The sequence below is a fragment of the Octopus bimaculoides genome, chromosome 26 (assembly GCF_001194135.2).
Source record: "Octopus bimaculoides isolate UCB-OBI-ISO-001 chromosome 26, ASM119413v2, whole genome shotgun sequence".
Taxonomy (NCBI): domain Eukaryota; kingdom Metazoa; phylum Mollusca; class Cephalopoda; order Octopoda; family Octopodidae; genus Octopus; species Octopus bimaculoides.
Genome location: NC_069006.1, coordinates 9,309,568 through 9,333,357, shown reverse-complemented (window position 1 = coordinate 9,333,357; position 23,790 = coordinate 9,309,568). Strand labels below are relative to the sequence as shown.

At 39.7% G+C, this 23,790-nt stretch overlaps 1 protein-coding gene across 1 annotated transcript in view; it reads right to left on the bottom strand.

Annotated features, from left to right (window-relative positions):
* LOC106867632 (rootletin) overlaps window positions 1-23,790 on the bottom strand; it is a 301,162-nt gene that overhangs the window by 43,545 nt on the left and 233,827 nt on the right. Inside the window, exons 11-21 of the mRNA XM_052976898.1 lie at window positions 22,197-22,324; window positions 19,862-20,025; window positions 18,030-18,153; window positions 16,908-17,014; window positions 12,653-12,974; window positions 9,350-9,519; window positions 8,146-8,325; window positions 5,977-6,174; window positions 5,295-5,366; window positions 4,263-4,295; window positions 3,019-3,223 (exon numbers count right to left, since the gene is read on the bottom strand). Coding sequence (XP_052832858.1) covers window positions 3,019-3,223; window positions 4,263-4,295; window positions 5,295-5,366; window positions 5,977-6,174; window positions 8,146-8,325; window positions 9,350-9,519; window positions 12,653-12,974; window positions 16,908-17,014; window positions 18,030-18,153; window positions 19,862-20,025; window positions 22,197-22,324 — 1,703 coding nt within the window. The remainder of the gene's footprint in view (window positions 1-3,018; window positions 3,224-4,262; window positions 4,296-5,294; window positions 5,367-5,976; window positions 6,175-8,145; window positions 8,326-9,349; window positions 9,520-12,652; window positions 12,975-16,907; window positions 17,015-18,029; window positions 18,154-19,861; window positions 20,026-22,196; window positions 22,325-23,790) is intronic.

The window sequence follows — 23,790 nt, the reverse complement described above, 5'->3', positions numbered from 1 at the left end:
TCCAAATGCCATTCTTCTTATCATTATTAATAATAGATATGCAGTATTTCACCCATCACTACGTTCTGTGATCAACTTTGCCTTTCATCCTTTCGGGGTCAATATACTTAAGTACCACTGAACACCAATTGACTAATCCCCTCTCCCCAAATTTCGGGCCTTCTGCCTTTAGTAGAAAAGATTATAAATAATATATATATATATATATATGCAGAATATGGGGGTTTAGTTCACTGGTGATATAAACGAATAGGTACACTGGGTAAGTGCTGCAATGGATTATCAGGGCTCCAAGCTCGTAACTGAGACGGGAGCTATGCAACCATTTTAGGTTTCCGATATCACGGATATATATTTGCGAAAGAGGACAACAAATGCCAAAACATAACAAATTATTATTCTTAAATTATTTGAAGTCTTACAGCAGTTTCTGGAATAGGCGAGTATGTCTGAATATGGGTGTTCCATCATCAGAGACAAATATAAAATATAAAGGATTTAGATATGGAAAATATATGTAAGACCTCAAATGATTTAAGAATAATAATGTGTATGACTTGAGGTACTTGTTATGCCTTGGTGTTTGTTGTCCTCTTTCACAAATATATATATATATATATATATATATATATAACACTGGGGTCGATGTAATTGACTCCCCTTCCCCCCAAATTGCTGCCCTTGTGGTAAAATCTGAAACTATTATAATTATCATTGTTAAGGCAGTGATCTGGCAGAATTGTTAGCATGTCGGAGAAAATGCTTAGCAGCATTTCTCCTGGTTCTTTATATTCTGAGTTCAAATCCCACCAAGGTCAACTTTGCCTTTCATCTTTTCGGGGTCAATAACATAAGTACCAGTCACATACTGAGCTCGATGTAATCTAGACCCCTCCCCACAAAAATCTCAGGCCTTGTGTCTATAATAGAAAGCTAGAGAATCGAAGGATTACCAGCAATTGCTTAAAGTCTAACAAGGTGAAATTTAAATACAAAAATCCAATCAGAAAATGGAGAACAAGGGTAAAAAAACAAAGCAAAGAGAGTCTGTTATTGAATATTGGACAAAAGGTGGGAAATGTTTGAGAAGCGTTAATGCAGTTGTTACTTCAGACTTTGGTAACTTACCACAATAAAAAGTCATAACTAGTATGAAATAGGTGTGGCAGTGGTGGTGGTGGTGGTGGAGAAAATGGTTAAGATAAAGATGTGGGTGAAGAAACAAGAATTTTAGAGGAAGATGAAAGAAATAAAGGAATGAAGGAACAGAGTATTATAAAAGCTGGTGGTGGTGGTGGTGGGGGGAGATTGCAACATTGAAAAATTAAAGGTAGGGTGTAAGTGCTATATATAAAAGGGGTCAAAATGGAAAAAATGTCAGAAGGGAATATATATATATATATATATATCATAGAAGTAAAAATTGTAGGTAATGTCTCAAATTATAGAAATGAGTAAGAAATACCAGGTGGTTTTTGTTACAAATAAGATCTAAAGAAATAAAATGAAGAGAATTAAGAATAAACATATATTTTTTTTGTTCTTAAAAAAGGTTCAGGCATAGCTGTGTGGTTAAGATACTTGTTTTGCAACCATGTGGTTTTGGGTTCAGTCCCATTGCATGGTACCTTGAGCGAGTGTATTCTACTATAGCCTCAGGTGAACAAATTCTTTGAGGATGAATTTACTCAACAAAAACTGTGTGGAAGCCCATCTTGTATGTGCATGTGTGTGCGAGTGTTCTTGCCCCACCAACACTTGACAACTGGTGATGGTTTGTTTATGTCTCCTGTAACTTAGTGGTTCGGCAAAAGAGACCGAAAGAATAAGTATCTGACTTTTAAAAAAATAAATATTGGAGATGACTTGTTTGACTGAAAACTCATCAAGCCTGACTGGAGTCTCCAATAACTGAAACAGGTAAGAACACACACACACACACACACACACACACACACACAAAAAAAAAAAAAAAAAAAAAAAAAAGAGGACCTGCACGTGACCTTTAACCTTAGGGGTTTCTTTTTGACAACTGAGGGTGATGTGGTTGACACTCAGTTTGAACTTGTGCAGCTGTAGTAATGAGGGATCGAGGGGAAAAAAAAAACAAAAACGATTTAGAATAGGAGTGAAGTGTAGTTTGCTCATTGAGATGAGAAGAGCTGCATAGGTGAGAGTGCGGCTGCCAGTGGTTGTAAAGGTGTTGTTGAGTAAGTCTTTGCTGATCAACCAGATGGCCACTTTGGGATGCACAGCAGTAAATGTCCGTATAAGTATCAATAGCATGTAAAGACTTGTGGTTAGGCTATTCGGTTCATGATCATAAGGTCGTGAGTTCAATTCCTGACAGCACCTTGTGTTGGAGCAAAACACTTTATTTTACATTGCTTCAGGCCCCTGAAGCAAAAATGAGAGGTACCAGTAATTCAAAGGGGCCAGCTTTGTCACACTCTGTGTCAGGTTGAATCTCCTTGAGAACTACATTAAAGGTACATGTGTCTGTGGAGTACTCGGCCACAAGCATGTTAATTTCACAAGCAGGCTGTCCCATTCATCGGATCAAATGGAATCCACGTCATTGTAACTGATGGAGTGCCAACTGTAGATGGTGAAAGCATGTGGTGTAGGGATTACAATATTTGGCTTACAATCATAAAGTCGTGAGTTCAATTCCCAGTGATGTGTTGTGTCCTTGAGCAAGACACTTTATTTCACGTTGCTCCAGTCGATTCAGCTGGCAAACCTGAGTTGTACCTGTAATTCAAAAGGACCAGCTTTGTCACATTCTGTGTCAAGCTGGATCTTCCTGAGAACTACATTAAGGGTACATGGGTCTGTGGAGTACTCAGCCATTTGCATGTTAATTTCACGAGCAGGCTGTTCCATTGATTGGATCAACTGGAATGGTTATTGTTGTAATCGACGGAGCGCCAGTAGAAATCAGTAGCATTGTGTTAAACATGAGATCAATTGTAATGGAAGTCCTGTCCCAGTTTTGCAAATGGCCAAGCAACAGACCAAGGCTAAGGTATTTCCAATTGTGATTTAATTTGGCCATCATGTGACCTAATTTCATATGAAATATAAAAGCCATGAATACCTTTAATGAGTCCATTTCAGAAAGTATAGCCCCAAACAACATGCAATATAATTTATAGTTTACGTCATAAGAAATCAGAAACTTTGAGAGAACGTGAAAATAATTTGTTTTTAATGACTGAACCTGGAAAAGCAATTGACAAAAACAGGTAAATATTGGGTTAAAGAAGCCCCTGCCCTGGAAAAGCTGAAGGTTACCTGTGTTTAACTGAAGCTCAAAATGTTAATGAGAGAGAGAGAGAGAGAGAGAGAGAGAGAGAGAGAGAGAGAGAGAGAGAGAGAGAGTCGCTGCTACAATCGGTTTTTATAGTAGTGACTCCATCTAAGAATATCTGAACAAAGAATTTTATTCAGAAATATCTTCGGGCTATGGATAACTAAATTACAACTGGTGTATAGTCCATTCTTTGTATTAGAGTGCATTGTTGTACCATTCAAAATTTGTTATTCTTTATAAAGGGTTAAATTATTCAGATTATTAAACTCCTTTGATTCACAGGTGTAATGTTTCATCCTCACTATTAATAGACAGACAAGGTCACACACAACCGACTGGATTACACATTTTATGAACAAGAACACGACAAACTAAAGACATTTCTTTAGAATTCAAATTTCCACTTTGAGCCAATTCCAAGGCATTTTTGGAAATCAAGGGTTGTAGAGGAGTGAACATGGAATGTTTCATGGGGAATGATAAAGAGAAAAGACAAGAATTGAGATTCAAGCAATTTTATTGTAGGATGCCAAGAACAGAATGCTTGACAGTGGAAATTGCTCATAATGTCAACAATTTAACCAGGGGACAGTCAACAGACATACAGTTCAATATTGATTCTAAAAGTTGTATGTGCATGTGTGTGCGAGTATTTTGTCTCATCACCACATGATGGTTGTAAATGAGCATCACCTTCATACAAGGGGTGTTTTTTCTAATCTTCCATGGAAAACATATCTGGCCACAGGGAAATATTAACTTGCTTGGTAACAAGTGAGGGTTGGTGACAGAAAGGACATCCTGTTTGACCCATGCAAACATGGAAAAATGCATATACAGGCACAAACACACACGCCCATACTTAGATCCAAACACACAAATTTATATATATGACCGTGAGAGAGAGAGGAGGACAAAGTTGGACAATAATCAGGGTATATTTTACCCTAATACAATAAGTGGTATTCAAGTTATTAACCTGTAAGAAATGAAATAATATGATACAAATAAATAAATGAAGAAAAACCTCAACTATGGTTTTTCACCCTTTGTTTTCACATAGTCCTACTTAGACATTCATGTATGTGTTGCAATTTGTGTGCAAGTACACTGTATAAAGATGCATTTTTTTTGGAAGATGCAATGGAAAGCTTTGAAATATGTGTGTGTATGTGTGTTTTAATATATATATATATACATATATCAGGGACGTGCCACCTGGGTAGGCAGTGCCTACCCTGAATGAAACAGATCAATAGCAACATTTTCCTCTCATGGTAAAATATGCACCTAATTCAATAAAATTATGAAGGTTACTCTGATTACTCTGCATAAAATGCAAAATATTTTAATCTTTTTATAGATTAGGTAGACATAATTCTCCCCTGCATTTCAATCTCAGTATTTAAGCTACACATAGTACTGCTGTAATACACATGCTGCGTCCATTCCTACAAAACTGTTTTCTTTACGCACTATAAAGGCAGAAGTAATTCTGCCTCCAACTCAGTCACGTGCCTGTGTTTCGCTTATTTTTTTTGTGTATTTTACTACATAAACGTCACCAATTACCTACCATGAGTAATTACTGACAGCATGTGCCTGATATATATATATGTATATATATCCTTCAAGTTCATTTATGGGAAACGTTTTTGTGTACACATATAAAAGCTCCTGTTTCATTTTTTTGGCTATGGCCTGGTGATTCCAACCTGCAATAATAGTTTTTGGGGTTGTATCAAGCTGTGCCGATATAATGTAGGATAAATATAGTAATGATAATAATAATAATCCATGGATGGAATTTATAAATATTTTAATGTACCGCTATGTATGTTTCCACAAATCAGATGTTTTTTGTGACCTTAGTCCACAGTCCTGGGATGATTACAATCCAATCTAATATCCATGGTCATCAAGTGGGTTTTTGTTTACACGTTCATTTATTCAGGTGAACGCATGAACAAAGACTCACCTGATGTTCACGGATATTACACATTGGACTGTAATTATCCCAGAACTGCAGACAAAGGTCACAAAAAAACACCTGATTTGTAGAAACACGTGTATTAATATATTAAAATATTTACAAATTCCATCCATGGATTATTATTATTATTATCATTATAACTATATATATATATATATATATATATATATATATATATATATATATATATATATATATATATATATATATATATATAGGGCTTACGGTGAAATGAATAATGCACCCGAATAACGATGAGAAGACTCCAGGTTCAAATCCTAGTGAGCTCACATTATATCTATAGGCATGGCTGTGTGGTTAAGAAGCTTGCTTTGCAACTACATGCTCTCAAGTTCAGTCCCAGTGCACGGCACATTGAGCAAGAGTCTTCTACTACAGACCAATGCTTTGTGAATGAATTTGGTAGATAGAAATTGTCTGGAAACCTGCTATGTATGAATGTATGCATGTGTGTGTGTTTATCTTCCACCATGGCCTGACAACCGGTGTTGGTTTGTTTATGTTCCATAACTTAACAGTTCAGTAAAAGAAACTGATAACAAAAAAAAATACTGGAGTCTGATTTGTGTGACTAAAATCCTTCCAAGCAGTGCCCCAGCGGGGCCAGAGTCCAACATCTGAAACAAGTAAAAGGCAAACATATTTACGTTGATTCTTCAAACTGGTTTTGGAAGTTCTTCAGTTCTGACTGCAAACTGTTTGCGATATCACGGTCTTGTTCCTGCCTCAACAAAGCCTCTCGCTTCAGTTTGTTATATTCCACTTGTAAACTGGTTAATTCTTGTTGAATCATGTTGTTTCTGTCCAGGAGAGAAGTTTTCTCTTGGTCCAATAATGAGATCACCTGTGGAAATTAAAGATAACATTGAGTTGTATTTATTTCATCATCATCATCATCATTTAGCATCCGTTGTCCATGCTGGCATGGGTTGGATGGTTTGACTGGGTTGGCACGCTGGAAGGCTACACCAGGCTCCAGTCTGATTTGGTATGGTTTATATATGGCTGAATGCCCTTCCTAATGCCAACCACTCCAAGAAGGTAATGGTTGCTTTTACATGCCACCGGCACGGGTGCCATTTGCGTGACACCAGTATTTGCCATGACTGTGATTTTGCTCGGCTTGATGGGTCTTCTTCTCAAGCACGACATAATGCCAAAGGTCTTGGTCATTGCCTCCATGAGGCCTAAACTGGGCTACTTTGCCTCCATGAGGCCTAAACTGGGCTACTTTGCCTCCATGAGGCCCAACGCTTGAAAAGAACTCAGCCACCTTGCCTCCATAAGGCCCAACACTTGAAAGGAACTCAGCCAATTTGCCTCTGTCATTTAACTTTAACACCATTTAACTTCTGTTTTCCATGCTGGCATGGGTTGGATGATTTGACAAGAGCTGGCGAGCCAGAGGATGGTGCCAAGCTCCAATATCTGCCATGGCATGGCTTTTGTAGCTAGATGTTTTTCCAAATGCCAACCACTTTATTGTCCATACTGGGTGCTTTTTATGTGGCACCAGCATAAGTGAAGTTATCAGGTACCTTGCAAAACAAAAACCCTCAACTGAAGGGTATTGTACTGAGAGAGTTGGATTTAAGCTAGTTGATGAGAGGACAAATAGGGGTGTCTTGCTATAGAGGGGATACATGGCTAATGCAGCTTGAAAATGGAGGAGATGATGGTGAAATCATGTCAGGGTGTAAACATTCAAGTTACAGGAAGGTGAATATAAAATAAGGGGATGGAGTGGCAAAAAAGGATCTACAGTCATTGGGACTCACAGAGGGGATGACAGGGGACCGAGACTCCCGGCAGGCTCGTCTCCTGCAATCCTCTCCAGCTGAGCATCCTTTATCTTGCGGGCTCATAAGTGCTGGTGCCATGTGAAAAGCACCCAGTACACTCTAGAGTGGTTGGCGTCAGGAAGGGCATCCAGCTGTAGAAACCATGCGAAATCAGACATGGGACCTGAACAGCCCTTCAAGCTGGTCAGCTCCAGTCAAACCGTCCAACCCATGCCAGCATGGAAATGGATGTTAAATGATAATGATGGTACAGAGGGTTATTTTATCAACCCTGAAAGGGATGAAAGACAAAGCTGACCACGGCAGAATTTGAACTCAGAATGTAAAGAATCTCCCAGCTCGCCACCTTAAATTAATAATAATTATAAGGGTTTCAAATCTTGGTACAAGGCCACCAGTTTTATGGGAGGGGGCTAGTCAATTACATTGACCCCAGTACGTAACTGGTAGTTATTTTATTGACCCTGAAAGGATGAAAGGCAAATTTGACCTTAGTGGAGTTTGAACTCAGAATGCAAAGATGGCAGAAATACCACCAAGAATTTTGCCTGGCATGCTAATGATTCTGCCAGCTTGTTGCCTTAAATTGATTATAACAAGAGCTCTCAGAGAGCACAAATCTCCGCCAAGGCAACACCAATGTCCTCTCAATGATTAGCCAGAGATGAAATAAACTCGATTGTTCTCACAAATGAGAATGTTAAAAATGAACCCCGAGTGCTCTCAAAAATTGAGTAAAGAAACTGGAAAAATAATCCAGAATCCTTCTCCGGTACTGGAACAATCCCAAAATCTAATCAGTTCATGCCAGTTACGAGGCCAAACATCGTTGGAAGTTTCATCTGAATCCATCCAGCAGTTCATGAGATATTTTGTCCACAGGCAGACAAACAAACAAACATGTCTGAAAACAATACCTCTGCCTTCGCTAAGGCAGAGATAATGATATTGATGTAATATTTCAAAAAAAAAAATAATGTTGAGAAATTACCCCGTAATTCCTCTTTACTCACCTGTTGCTTTTCATTTTCTGCCAATAACAAAGAATCGTCCCGTTCTCGTTGAACGGCAGCTAATGCTTCCTCAAGTTGTGCTTTCTCCAAACCAAACTGGTTGCCAAGTTCCTCTCTCTCCAAATTATGTTGGTGTAACATCTGCTCACGTTGAGATTTGAAGTCCAAGCATTGACTCTCCTACAGAAAAATAACAAAACAAGATTATTTCTTTTGTTACCATGTCATCATCATCGTTTAACGTCTGCTTTCCATGCTAGCATGGGTTGGACGGTTTGACTGAGGACTGGCAAGCCAGAAGGCTACACTAGGCTCCAATCCGATCTGGCAAAGTTTCTACAGCTGGATGCCCTTCCTAATGCCAACTACTCTGAGAGTGTAGTGGGTGCTTTTTATGTGCCACCAGCATAGGAGCCAGTTAGGTGGCACTGGCATCGACCATGCTCGAATGGTGCCTTTTATGTGCTACAAGCACAAGAGCCAGTCAGGTTGCACTCTCTGTTAAAATACACTGCTTTGCTATCAGTTTTGAAAATCTTTTACTTGTTTCAGTCATTTGACTGCAGCCATGCTGGAGCACCACCTTAAGTAATTTTAGTTGAATAAATCAACCCTAGTAAGTTTTTTTTTAAACCTAGTACTTATTCTGTTGGTTTCTTTTGCTGAACTGCTAGGCCATGTGGATGTAAATACACCAGCAGCAGCAGTTGTCACACAGTGGTGGGGGACAACCACAGGCACACACACACACACATGTATGATGGGCGTCTTTCAGTTTCCAACTACCAAATCCACTCGCAAAGTTTTGGTCGGCCCAAGGCTATAGTAGAAGACATTTGCTCAAGATGCCATACAGTGGGACTGAACCCAGAACCGTGTGGTTAGGAAGCATATTTCTTACCACCCAGCCACTCCTGTGCCTATATTCTGCTCAATTGCTACATGTTAGTTACCACAAATCAATCTGTGATAACATGGGTTGATAATCAATCAAAAATTCTACCAGGAGCCCAAATGCACACACCCTACAACCTTCCACAATGCTCAGAAAAAAACTTGGCTCGGGTGGGGGTGGGGTGGGATTGGTTGTTTGTCACACAACAAAACCTATTTTTTCCTTATCACTGATTCATGGTTTGATTGTTTTTTTTTAACCAAAACACCTGGGATAAACAAAGGTAGATATCCTAACAAAAATATTTACCTTATCTCTGTTAAGTCGCTCGACATCTTCTTCATGAGATTGCTGTTCCTGTTTTAAGGCCACTTGAAGATCTTTTTCAAGCTGCTGGAGACGAGAATTAAGCAATTCTTTCTGTCTTTCGAGACGTTCAGTGTCTATTTCCTTGTCTTTCAAGATCCTTTGGATTTCAGCTGTATAAAAGCAAAACAGGTTAAGAAAGTGAACATTTCATCATCATCACCAGCCCCACCATCACTGTTTTAATACCTACTCTTCCATGGGATAGATGAAATTCATTGAGGCAGATTTTCTACAGCTGGATGCCCTTACTGTCACCAACCATCACCTGTTTCCAAGAAGGTTATTCCCCCTAGTCCTCTCAACATGAACTGCACAATGGACAGTCATGATTTCATGAAAAATTGCAAATGAAGGACACAGCTTATGTGATTGGTGACATTATGACTAACAAATGATATTAATACAAAAGACACACATATACACATATATACAATATCTAATATAATAAATGCGAATATCAGTGTGTCACACTTCTTCAACTTTATTCCTGGAGGCCATGGCCCAGCATATACCATTTTGGAATCAGGCCGACTCAGTGAGTAAATTAAAAATATTCTGAGCTGAATCCGGACCCGCAATCCTGAAATTTTGAATTCCCAAGTTTTCATTAATGTGATTGTATTCAGCAATTTTTTTGTGACGAATTTTTTTGTACAATAACAATTTTTATAACTTGGAAATAAATGAAATTAATTGCAAAGTCCAGCGATCATTTTCAGTGATATTTTTACGTGACTTTTTGCGACGAATGTGATCATCATTGGGATAATGACTCTGGAAGAAGCAATTGTAACAAATTCTCTAAAACAAGTCAGAGATCTGTTTGCAGGTCTTCCCATTTGGGGTCAGTAGCTCAAAAGCCACCCAATAGGGCGGCTTTTAAGCTAGTACATACACATACACACATATATACATCTATGTTCCAAGCTGGGTTGGGTTGGATGGTCTAAGAAAATCTGACAGATCTGAGAACTGTGTTGAACCCTAATGTCTGTTTTTGCATAGTTTCTATGGTGCCCTCCCTAATGCTAATCATCATCATCATCATCATCATTCAATGTCCGTTGTCCATGCTGGCTTGGGTTGGATGCTTTGACCAGGGCTGGTAAGCTGGGAGGCTGCACTAGACTCCAGTCTGATTTGGCATGGTTTTCTACAGCTGGATGCCCTTCCTAATGCTAATAATGGTAATATTTTCCCATAGCCAGACATGGTTTTCACAGAAGACTGGGAATGGACGACCTCACTCATATGGCAATGATACTTGTTTGCAGCCACCATGGGCACAGAGTTGCACAGAATTATATCAAACCCATGCCAGTATGGAAGATGGATGTTAAATGATGATGATGATGATGACATATGTATATGATGGCTTTCTTTCAGTTTCCATTTACCAAATTCATTCACAAGGTTTTGGTTGAGCAGCAGCTTTGATACAAGTCACTTGCCCAATGTGCCACACAGTGGGACTGAACCCAGAACCATGTGATTGAAAAGCAATCTTCTTAACCATACGGCCATGCCTGCACCTATCGTTCATGTTTAAACCCTCATGGTGCATTCACTGATATCTGTAGTGGTAGCATAGTCAGGTTCTAAAGTTAATGAGAGGGAACATCATCATCGTCATCATTTAACGTCCACCTTCCATGCTGGCATGGGTGGAATGGTTTGACAGGATTTTTACAGCTGGATGCCCTTCCCAACACCAGCCACCCAGCAGAGTGGACTTAGTGCTTTTTATGTGGCACAAGCACAGGTGCATGGTACGACACAAGGAAAAGGCACTGTGACATACACCAAACAATTTTTAACTCATTTCTCTTATATTTACTTCTTTATTGGCCACAGGGGGCTAAACACAGAGGGGACAAACAAGGACAGACAAAGAGATTAAGTCGATTACATTGACCCCAGTGTGTAACCGGTACTTATTTAATTGATCCCTGAAAGGATGAAAGGCAAAGTCGACCTTGGTGAAATTTGAACTCAGAACGTAAAGACGGACAAAATACTGCTAAGCATTTCGCCCGGCGTGCTAACGATTCAGCCAGCTTGCCACCCTCATTCCACTTCTATTGATTTCAAATTTTAGCACAAGGCCAGCAATTTTGGGGGAGGGGCTTAGACAGTTACATCAACCCCAGTACTCAACCGGTACTTATTTTATTGCCCCAGAAAGGATGAAAGGCAATGTTGACTTCAGTGGGATTTGAACTCAGAATGTGAAGATGGACAAAATGCTGCTAAGCATCTCACCTGGTATGCTAATGATTCTGTCAGCCTGCCACCTTATATTACGCAAAATATTTCATTAGTTATCATTTACTTAATAGTATTCTACATTCATTAATTTCATGCTTCAGTAACAAGGTCGTTATGCATGAAACTTACAACTACTGGTACACTCTTTTACTTGTTTCAGTCATTTTCACTGCGGCCATGCTGGAGCACCGCTTCTAGTCAAACAAATTGACCCCAAGATTTATTCTTTGTAAGCCCAGTACTTATTCCATCGGTCTCTTTTGCTGAACCACTAATTTACAGGTAAACACACCAACATCAGTTGTCAGGCAACAGTGTGTGTGTGTGTGGGGGGGGGGAGACAAACAGATACACACAAACATATATACAATTGGCTTCTTTCAGTTTCCGTCTGCCAAATCCACTCACAAGGCTATAGTAGGAGTCACTTACCCAAGGTGCCACAGTGGGACTGATCCCGTAACCAGGTGGTCGGTAAGCAAGCTTCTTACCACACAGCCACTCCTGAGCGTAATCGTTACCAAATTCATCTTACTGGCACGTGAAAAACAACATTCAAGCGAGGTCGTTGCCAGTGCCGGTGGCACATAAAAAACGCCATTTGAGCATGACCGTTGCCAGTACCGCCTGACTGGCCCTCGTGCCGGTGACACGTAAAAGCACCCACTACACTCTCGGAGTGGTTGGCGTTAGGAAGGGCATCCAGCTGTAGAAACTCTGCCAAATCAGATTGGAGCCTGGTGCAGCCATCTGGCTCGCCAGTCCTCAGTCAAACCGTCCAACCCATGCCAGCATGGAAAACGGATGTTAAACGATGATGATGATGTTTAAAAGGCACTAACTTTTAAAACTTTGCTCGGAGGGGTGTGGTTGCCTCCCTTACTCCCCTATTAGCTATGCCACTGATCTGTAGTATACCATAACAACAACAACAGCAACAATACAAAACAGTTAAAGGGTTCCTCTTGGTCTTACCTTGAAGATTTTCTTTACGAATAATCATATCTTGGTTTTCTCCTTCGAGTTGTTCTTTCCTTGCTCGGAGCTGAGTATTTTCCTGCTGGACCTCATACAAAGTGTTCTCTAAACTATCTTTGTCGGTTCTAATAGCAGCAATGACTTCACTTTGTTGTCGGTTTTCCCTCTCCGTTGCTGTGACTTGAACAACCAGTTCAGCGTTCTGTTGAGTCAGCTGTTCTTTGTCCTTGTTGATCTTCGAAATTATTGTTTTGTGACGTTCCAGTTCTTTGCGCAATGCCAGCAACTCTTCGGCCAGGGCCTGTTTCTGACGAGACAGCTGTACAAAGGAACAAGAAACAATAATGAAACAATGCAGGTGATGTTGCTATAATGATAATAATAATAATAATAATAATAATAATAATAATAATTCTTTCTACTATAGGCACAAGGCCTGAATTTTGTGGGGAGGGAGATAGTCACTCACATTGACCCCAGTACTCAACTGGTTCTTAATTTATCAACCCCGAAAAGATGAAAGGTAAAGTCAACTTCGGTGGAATTTGAACTCAGAATGTAGCAACGGGCGAAATACTGGAAAGCATTTTGTTTGGCATGCTAATGATACTGCCAGCTTACCATCCGCTCTAATGTAGGCACAAGGCCTGAAATGTTTGGGGTGGGGATTAGTCGATTACATCAAGCTCAGCGCTTGACTGGTACTTATTTTATCGACTCTAAAAGGATGAAAGGCAAAGTCCACCTTGGAGGAATTTGATCTCAGAAGACAAAGACAGATGAAATGCTGCTAAGCACTTTGTTCAGGGAGTCAATGGTTCTGACAACTTGTTGCTTCTTAATAATAAAAATAACTGTTTCAAATTTTGGCACAAGGCCTGAGATTTCAGTGGAAGGGAACAAAGCGGTATATGGCTCTGGTGCGGCCACACTTGGAATTTGCATCACCAGTCTGGAACCCCTATCTTGCTCAGGACATCAACCTCCTGGAAACTGTTCAGAGACGTGCAACCAAGCGAATACCCTCCATCAGGCATCTACCACACTCTGAAAGCCTTGCTTCCCTGGGCAGGGATACATTGAAGCTCCAATGCCTGGCAACTGACTTGGGAAGCACCCACAAAATTATTAACCATTTTGTCAACAACCACCTTGGGCACCTTTTTCAGCTCCATGTGTCTAACACATGTGGACATGCCTACAAAGTCAGAAAACAGCACAGCTCCCATGACTTTCGGAAGCATTTTTTCACACTCAAAGTTGCTGAAGCAGGGAACAAACTACCTGTATCAGTTGTTAGTTGCCGAGATGGTGCATCCTTTAAAACCTCCATGCTTCCTGAAATTCGCCAACACTACACCTGATATCCACCCCCACCCACTCCATACACATCTATCATGACTCATATACTGTTCCCTTTCCTGAGTTTTGTACATAATTCTATGTACCTATACGTGCACCTTTGACAAGTTATAGTGCACCTGAGCACTATACACAATAATTTCATTATTATCATTATTTTAAGTCTATTACATTCGAACCCCAGTACTTCACTGGTATCTTATTTTATCAACCCTGAAAGAGATGAGGTGATTTAGTAGATAGAAACTGAAAGAAGGCGGCGAGCTGGCAGAAACGTTAGCACATCAGGCGAAATGCTTAGAGGTATTTCGTCTGCCGTTACGTTCTGAGTTCAAATCACGCCGAGGTCGACTTTGCCTTTCATCCTTTTGGGGTCGATAAATTAAGTACTAGTTATGCACAGGGGTCGATGTAATCGACTTAATCCCTTTGTCTTTCCTTGTTTGTCCCCTCTAAGTTTAGCCCCTTGTGGGCAATAAAAAAATAAGAAACTGAAAGAAGCTGGTCATATAGTGTATATATTTGCATTCACTTTTGCCTAGACATTACATGTTGGTTATAAACAAACATCACCATTGTACAAGTGAGCTTGTTTGTTTCCAGTCCTTGTTGAAAACCCATCTAGTGATGAGAAAATATTATCTTGCACAGGAACGGGTAACGGTTGGCATCAGGGACACATATATCTATTTCTTTATTGCCCACAGAGGGCTAAACATAGAGGGGACAAACTAGGACAGACAAAGGGGTTAAGTCGATTACATCGACCCCAGTGCATAACTGGTACTTATTTAATCGACCCAGAAAGGATAAAAAGCAAAGTCAACCTTGGCGGAATTTGAACTCAGGACTTAATAGCAGACGAAATACCACTAAGCATTTCACCCAGCATGCTGACGATTCTGCCAGCTCACTGCCCTAGGGACACATATATTGACAGCTAGGTATATTGGACTGTTAAAGTCAAGTGTATTAGCCATGAACACAACACAAAATATGATTTCTTGACCCTGCCCTTTTAACTGGTTCTGATATAGCACTCAGTCAACCATGTCTCACCTATTATAAAATGATTTCCTAACAGACTCAAACCAAGACATTTTTAGGAGAGGTGAGGAATGGCATTGTAAGAAATGCCATGAAGATTACGTGAAGTTCTTGAGCGTCTAGGTGCAGGTATAGCTGTGTGCTTAAGAAGCTTGCTTTGCAACCATGTGGTTTTGGGTTCAGTGCCACTGTATGGCACCTTGGGCAAGTGGTTTCTACTATAGCCTCAGGCTGACTGATGCCTTATGATGCAAAATGCTTAGCGGTATTTTGTCTGCCGTTACGTTCTGAGTTCAAATTCCGCTGAGGTCAACTTTGCCTTGTGAGTAAATTTGGAAGATGGAAACTGTGGGGAAGTCCATTGTATATATGTGTATGTGTGTGTGAGAGAGGATGTGTGTGTGAGAGAGGATGTGTGTGTCTTTGTGTTTGACCACCCCCTACTAGTTGAATACTGGTGTTGGTTTGCATACATCAACATAACTTAGCTGCTCAGCAAAAGAGATCAATAGAATATGTACACGACTTAAAAATAAATACTGGGAGTTGATTTGTTTGACCAAATCCTTCAAGATGGTGTCCCAACATGGCCACACTCATCCATCCAACGGGTGAAACAATTAAAAGAAGCTGTCAACAGTGGTTGTGGCTTGATATGGTTTCAGCAGAGGATTGAACCCAGATTGTGAAATAGTAGTGAAACAGACGACATTGGAAATGGGGCTTGACGAGATCTACATTGTTGTGTTGTAGGGATTAATATTTCTGAAATGACCCTTCAAAGAAGTGATGGAAATTGGTTAAATGCCCTCAACATGACTCGAGGTCTCATTATAGTTAATATACACCTTATAGTGTAAAGCAGTGCTTCTCAAAGTGGGCAGTATTGCCCCCCCCTGCCCCCGGGGGTAGTGGAAAGTTCCAGAGAGGCGTTGAAGAAAAGTGGGGGCGATAATGGGGGTAGTGATTCATGTAAAAACAAATTAATGGGTTCATCAGGTTAAGTTTTATTTGTGAAATATGGTTGCTTTGAATTTGCTTCAGAAAGAGGTCAATGTTTGTGATGGCTAGTTGGGGGTGGGGGCGCTAGGAATGTGACCTAGGTGTCAAGGAAGTGGCAGCCCGAAAAAGTTTGGGAACCACTGGTGTAAAGTAATAACTCTTATGTTGTAGCTCTTCGTAAAGGGACATAACTCTGCATGTCTCCGTTTTACTTGACAAACGGTGGCTTACATTTCTAGTTTGTGGTGGTTGAGTATTTACTGATACAGAAAGGCTATTCAAGTGGAGAAAAAATTACTCTAAAATATGCAAATGTTTAAATTGGTGAATAAAGAAAAAAGAATTATTTCATGTTCTCTCGAACTTTCTAAATTTTTATAAAAGCAACAGTATATAATTCTCTCTAGTAAGAATCAAGTTTCTAAAATGGAAAAAGAAATTCTAAGGATTGCTTTGGTCCAATGGTAGAACACCGTCATGTTCACATCAGATGTGGGTTCAAATCCCACCGGCAGCCTTTTACTTTACCTATCCAAAGGAAATTTTAACTCAATCACGTAAATAGCACCTGAGCCGGTGTCACATGAAAAGTACCCAGTACCCTCAGTAAAGTGGTTGGCATCAGGCCATAGAGACCATGCTAAGAGATGGAGCCCAGGTTGCTCTGCAACTGGCCAGCACCTGTCATACTGTCCAACCCATGCCAGCATGGGCAACGGACGTTAAATGATGATGGTTTATTTCCTATTATTTATGGTTTTTCTACTTTGATTTGAACCTTTAAAAAGAGAGAGAAAAAAAAAACTCGTGTAAAAACAAAATAAAACACTTATAATCCTACCGTATTCAGTTGTTCAATAACTTCAGCTTTCTCTAAGTTGACGGCATGAATTTCTTCTTCAAGCTGTCTGTGTGTCATTTCACTCAAATTCAGTGTCTGGTTGAGAGCTAGAGAGAAATACAGAATAGAAATTATATGGAAGAGAAACCGGAAATATTCAAATATAAAATATAAACCATCACCATCATTTAATGCTCAACCTCTATGCTGGTGTGAGTTGGATAGTTTAACAGGATCCGATGGATCCTAAGACTGCATTGTGCTCAAATGACCAGTTTGGCATGGATTTAGGGCTAGTGGGGTTTAGTGACAAGAAAGTAAATTTGGGTGGTGAAAATCTACCTCAAAGAATTCTGTCTGAGCCAGGCAAGCATGGTAAACCATCATCATCATCTTAATGGCCTCTTATCTATGCTTGCATGAGTTGGACGGAATTTGGTGAGGCAGATTTTTCTATGGCTGGATGCTCATCCTGTCACCAACCCTTATGTTTCCAAGCAAGGGTAATATTTCCCCCATGGCCAGACAGGTTCTGACAAAATATTGGAAATGACCGACACTACTTGTACAACAGTGACACTCATTTACAACTATTACATGAAATCAAAACAGACACAAAGACACACAAATGCACACACATGACAGGCTTCTTTCAGTTTCTCTCTTACAAAATCCACTCATGAGGCTTTGGTCGGCTTGGGGCTACAATAGAAGATGCTTTGCTTGAATTGGAACTGAACACGAGACCATGTAATTGGGAAGCAAACTTCTTACCACAGGGTAGCCATGCATGCACTTGTAAAGTGGATGTCAAAATGATTATGATGATGTTGTTGCTGTTTGGACGGCAACGAGTTAGTTCTACAACCCATGGCACACATTTATGACAATGGCTAAGGTTGAGTGAAACCATTCAAAATTCAAAAGACATCAAAAAAAAAAAAAAGAAAGACCCCCCCACCCCCTTCCAAAAGCAGTATAATAATCCAAATAATAAAATATGAACTGTTAATCCTTCAACTTTTAGGTCAGCTTCCCCACTCCCCCATTCCATGCTACAGTTGTCACTTGTTTAACACCAATTATTTCAAGACAAAACATCACAAAATGCTGACAACTTACACATTTTCTCTGTATCCAAGTCCATTTTCTCCTGTTCCACCCTCACAAGCTCCTCTTTAATGCCATATTTCTCTTGCTCCAGGGACTGCTTTTCACCGCTTAGAGAAACCTTTTCGTTTTCAAGCTGAAAATAGAAATACAGTTGATATATTCTCCTATATGTGCAGGGTATTTGTAAACCACCCTGGGCTTGGTGATATTGCCGGAACTGAATCACCCTGACCGGATATTACCAGTGACGTATGGTGGGTGATGTATTGGGTGTGCTTCTATACTCAATGCCCCTAAATTTCAAGCAGGAGTATAACAAAAGTTTTCCATTAAGATTTGTGATTAAATTAACGAACAAGGTTAATATTTATAATGAATTTGCCATTTTTGGTGGGTGTGCAGCACATACCTAGCACACCCTGGATATTACATATATGTACAGGTATGGCAGCGAGCTGGCAGAATTGTTAGCACACCAGGCGAAATGCTTAATGGTATTTTGTCTGCCGTTATGTTCTGAGTTCAAATTCCACCGAGGTCAACTTTGCCTTTCATCCTTTCGGGGTTGATTAAATATGTACCGGTTACGCACTGGGGTCGATGTAATCGACTTAATCCCTTTATCTGTCCTTGTTTGTCCCCTCCATGCTTAGCCCCCTGTGGGCAATGAAGAAATATATATGTACATATATTAAAAAGGAGGGGGTGGGGTTTGCATTGTAGCAAGGGGTCATTGAGAAGGAGTTACCAAAAGGAAAGTGAAGATGACTTAAAAATGTTCAAAACGTACTGTACCACAGATACTGAAGGGAATTATAGTGGACCCTCAATTTACAAATTTAATTCATTCCTGAAGGCACTTTGTCACCTGGAATGTTTGTAAACTGAAACTATATCTACCATAGGAAATTCAAGAGAAAGCACAGCAAATACAAACAGAGATGTCCACAGAGTGAAGGCCAGACAGCAACTGACGCTAACCTGTTGATATTTCCAGTCTGTTGCCAACTGTTGTTGCTGGCCTGAATGCTCATTACTCAAGACGCTGTTTGTCATTTGAGACAGTTTATGTTTGAAAAATTGTTTTGTAAGCCAATTTGTTCTTGATGGGAGCCATTCATAAACAGAGGTTCTACTGTACAGGATTACCAATTGAAAGAGGTTAACAGTGGTTTGTATCAACAACAATTATTTACTCAAAACAAACAACAACAAAAAAATAAAATGACATACATACCACGAAACTGTGTTGTATTTTAAGCCTCTTCTGTGAAAGAACTTACATTTTTACATGCAAACAATCTTGTTCGTTCATGTTGTTCAGCTGATTAATTACACAAAATCTTTCTTAATCAGCAGCCAATATCTATACTTTTTATCTTTTACTTGTTTCAGTCATTGGATTATGACCATGCTGAAGCATCGTCTTACAGGGATTTTGTTCAACAAACCAACCCTGGTGCTTATGTCGTTCTTTTTTTTTTTAAATCTGATACTTATTTTGTCAATCTCTTTTGATGAACTACTAAGTTACAGGCAATGGAGATGTTAACAAAACAACACTTGTTGTCAAGCAGAGGGAGGGACACAATTACACACACAGACACACAATGAGCTTCCACACAGTTCCTGTCTGCTAAATTCACACAGAAGGCATTGATCGGCTTGGGGCTATAGTAAAATAGACACTTGCCCAAGGTGCCACACAGGGAGACTGAACCCAAAACCACATGGTTGCAAAAGTGAGCTTCTTAACCACACAGCCATGCCTGTGTCTACATGTATTCCCATGGGATTTTTCTTTCCCCTCCCTGCCTCTTGTCATTTATTTATATACTAACCTGTATAATAATCTTGTTCAGTTCTATTTTGTCTTGGCCGAGACTTTCATTCAAAGACTGAAGTTTCAGTAGATTATCCTGCAAGCCAGCATTTTCAGCTTTCAGTTTGTTCACTTCCACCTCAGTTTCAGACTTTTTCAGCTCAGATTTGCCCAGAGTGTCAGCTAAAAGAAAACAAAGAAAATTTTCATAAAATACTTATGCAAGTAAAATGCTCCCTTTATTCTTACATCAGTGCTAGGGTGGTCTTCTATATGGATTAGCGTTATCAAATTATTGGTAAAGTTTCCAGTCCTAAATTAGAACACCTTGATTAATCCATTACCACTGGCCATATCAAGCTCCAACATTTCCACCTGTTTTTGATGTTCAAACCAACCAGATCCAGCCTCTCACACCTATCCTACAATATGGTAGAGTTGTTAGGACACCAGATAGACTGCATTTTGGTAATCTATCTGGCTCCCTATGCTCTGAGTTCAAATCAAACCGAAATCAATTTCACTTTTTATTCTTTTTAGGGTTGATAAAATAAAGAATGAATCCTCTCCTGGGGGGTGATTCTTCTTTCTCTCACTTCTTTTTTTCTGTCTTTCTCTCTCTGCAAATCAGCTATACTCTCAGAGTAGGATAAGCCTCCACCAGGTCTAAAAATACCCAGGTCACACTGTGTGCCACAATGGAAACCCCTACATCTCCATTGAAGAGTCGAGAGCTCAAAGCAAGGTAAAGTAATATTTTGATTATTACTCTCTTCATAGCTCAGTTACTTTTACCTACCCGACCCACCACCTTTACTTGGTTCAGTCATTGAACTGTGGCCATGCTGGGGCACAGCCTTGAAGGGTTAAATTGAACAAATCGAGCTCAGTTCTTATTTTTTTTCAAAGTCTGGTGCTTATTCTATCAGTTTCTTTTGCTGAATCATTAAGTTGTGGGGACATAAATAAACCAACATTGGTTGTCAAGCGATGGAGGGGACAGGGACAAACAAAAACACACATACACAAATAAATACATATGTATGTATCTATATATACAGCTTCTGTCAACTAAATTCACTGACAAGGCATTGGTTGGTTCAGGGTTATATTAGAAGACATTTGCCCAAGGTGCTACACAGAGAAACTGAACCTGAGATCACATGGTTGTAAAGCGAGCATCTTAACCACATGGCCATGCCTGTGCCTAATTATAGATGCACCTTTTTCTATTATCTTTATATTATAGTTGTTATTATAATAATGGTTTCTAGGTGGCAAGCTGGGCAAAATGCTTAGCAACATTTTGTCCACCTTCATGTTTTGAGTTCAAATTCTGCCAGGGCTGATTTTGCCTTTGATCCTTTGCATCACATGACCACAATAATCCTTTCTACAATAGGCACAAACCTCGAAAATTTAGAGGAGGGTCTAATTGACCACATTGAGCCCAATGGTCAACGGGTTCTCCATTTCATTGATCCTGGAGAAATGAAAGGCAAAGCTAATTTTGGCAGGATTTGAACTCAGAATATAACAAGTAAGAAGAAAGACAACTAAGCATTTTGTCCAATGTGCTAACAGTTCTGCCAGCTTATCCCTTTTCAGCCCTTTGGGGACAATGCAGTTGATATAACTCTCCTACTAAAATTTCAGAATTCTTTCAATTATAGGCACAAGGCCTGAGGTTTTGTTGGGTGGGGGCTAGCCAGTTACATTGACACCCAGTATTTGACTGCAGTGGCATTTGAACTCAGAATGATAAAATGTAAAATAAAACTACTTTCCCGAGTCATGGCAACTCATAAGGGCTGGTGTTCTGGTTTTCGTGGCGTATAAATTCCCCACCTGGACAGGACGCTGGTCCATCGCAGGGTTACTCACTTTTGCTCGCTGAGTGGACTGGAGCAACGTGAAGTGAAGTGTTTTGCTCAAGGACACAGCGTGTTACCCGGTCCAGGAATCGAAACCACAATCTTACGATCATGAGTCCAACACCCTAACCACTAAACCAAGCACCTCCACATGTTAAGATGAACAAAATGCTGCTAAGCATTTCGTCTGGTATGCTAACAATTTTACCAGTTTCCCACCAGCTAACAACAACAACAACAACAATTCTTTCTACATATAGGCACAAGGCCAGCAATTTTTTTTTGGTGGGTGGGGAAGAGTCAAGTTGATTACATCAGCTCCAACAATTGACTGGTTCTTTATTTTGTTGGATCTGAAGGGATGAAAGATAAAGTTGACCTTGGTGGGACTTGAACTCAGAATGTAGAGTTGAAAGAAATGCCACTAAGCAATTCTTCCAGCTTGCCGCCTTACTCTGTTTCAATAACTCTAATACTTACCTAACTCATACGACTTGTGTTCTTGTACTTCTTTCTCAAGAAGTATTTTGTTTAGCTGTTCTTTGTTAAAAACAATCTCTTCTTTCAGTGAAGAAATCTTATTCTCAAGTTGTTCTATGACTTTGTGGCTGAAACAAATGGAAATTTGAGATAAGTGGTACTTCTACCAATATGTATACGGTTACTCTTTTACTTGTTTCAGTCATTTGACTGTGGCCATGCTGGAGCACCGCTTTTAGTCGAGCAAATCGACCCCAGGACCTATTCTTTGTAAGCCTCGTACTTATTCTCTCGGTCTCTTTTGCTGAACCGCTAAGTTACGGGGACGTAAACACACCACCATCGGTTGTCAAGCGATGTTGGGGGGACAAACACAGACACACAAACATATACACACACACATATATATATACATATATATACGACAGGCTTCTTTCAGTTTCCGTCTACTAAATCCACTCACAAGGCTTTGGTCGGCCCAAGGCTATAGTAGAAGACATTTGCCCAAGGTGCCACGCAGTGGGAATGAACCCGGAACCATGTGGCTGGTAAGCAAGCTACTTACCACACAGCCACTCCTGCGCCTATGTTATCTATTATTAGACAAGCATATACTTCATTAAAAAGCAGCAAAAATATCACAAAAACTGTTACTCAGAGTTTCATGTTCCCGTTTGTCAGATAGTTTTGCTTAGATTGTATGAACTCTAACTAGTTCATACACAACTAGACTCAACACCACCTAAGCATGCTTTTTTATCTTTCATCTTTCATAATCATATTATTAATATCCGAACATGTTATATGACACTCACTCCATCTTATCTTCTGTAACAATATAATATTCTTCTGATATATTCTTTTTGATGTATTCTTTTTTTTTTTGCACTGATGAGAACGGTAATATGTAATTAATTTAATTATAATTATAATTAAATTAATTTAATTTCTTCTATGTTTCTTACATATTAATATTACCGTTCGAAATGATCATATGCATGGATTAAAATTTTGATAAAACTTTCAACACTTTCTCTTCTCCATCTTTAATCGTTTGTTGAGTTTCTATAGGATACGTATAAATGCTCATAACACACCTTATACTTATTAATATATAAATATAAATATATCATGGTATCATAGTACTGACCAGACTATCAGATGTTGTTACACATCATTGCTCACAATGCACTTCATACTGTTTTAGCCTTTAAATGATGCCACCCTACTGGCTAGGTGAGCAAGCCAACATTCCCCCTGATCAGAAGACTATTTTGTTGCAAGGCTACCCATTAACAGCTGAGTGGACTGGAGCAATGTGAAATGAAGTGTCATGCCCAAGAACACAACGCATCGCCCCGGTCCAGGAATTGAACCCACAATCTATTGATCAGGAGTGCAACGCCCTAACTACTAGGCCATGCATCTTCATACACACACACACAAATATGTGTGTATGTGGATGTATGTATGTGTGTATGTCTGTGTGTGTGTGTGTGTGTGTGTGTGTGTGCATCAATGCATTTGTGAATTAACAGTAGAGTATGCACAAGTGTGTCTGAGTGCAAAAGTGAGTCATATATACATACATATA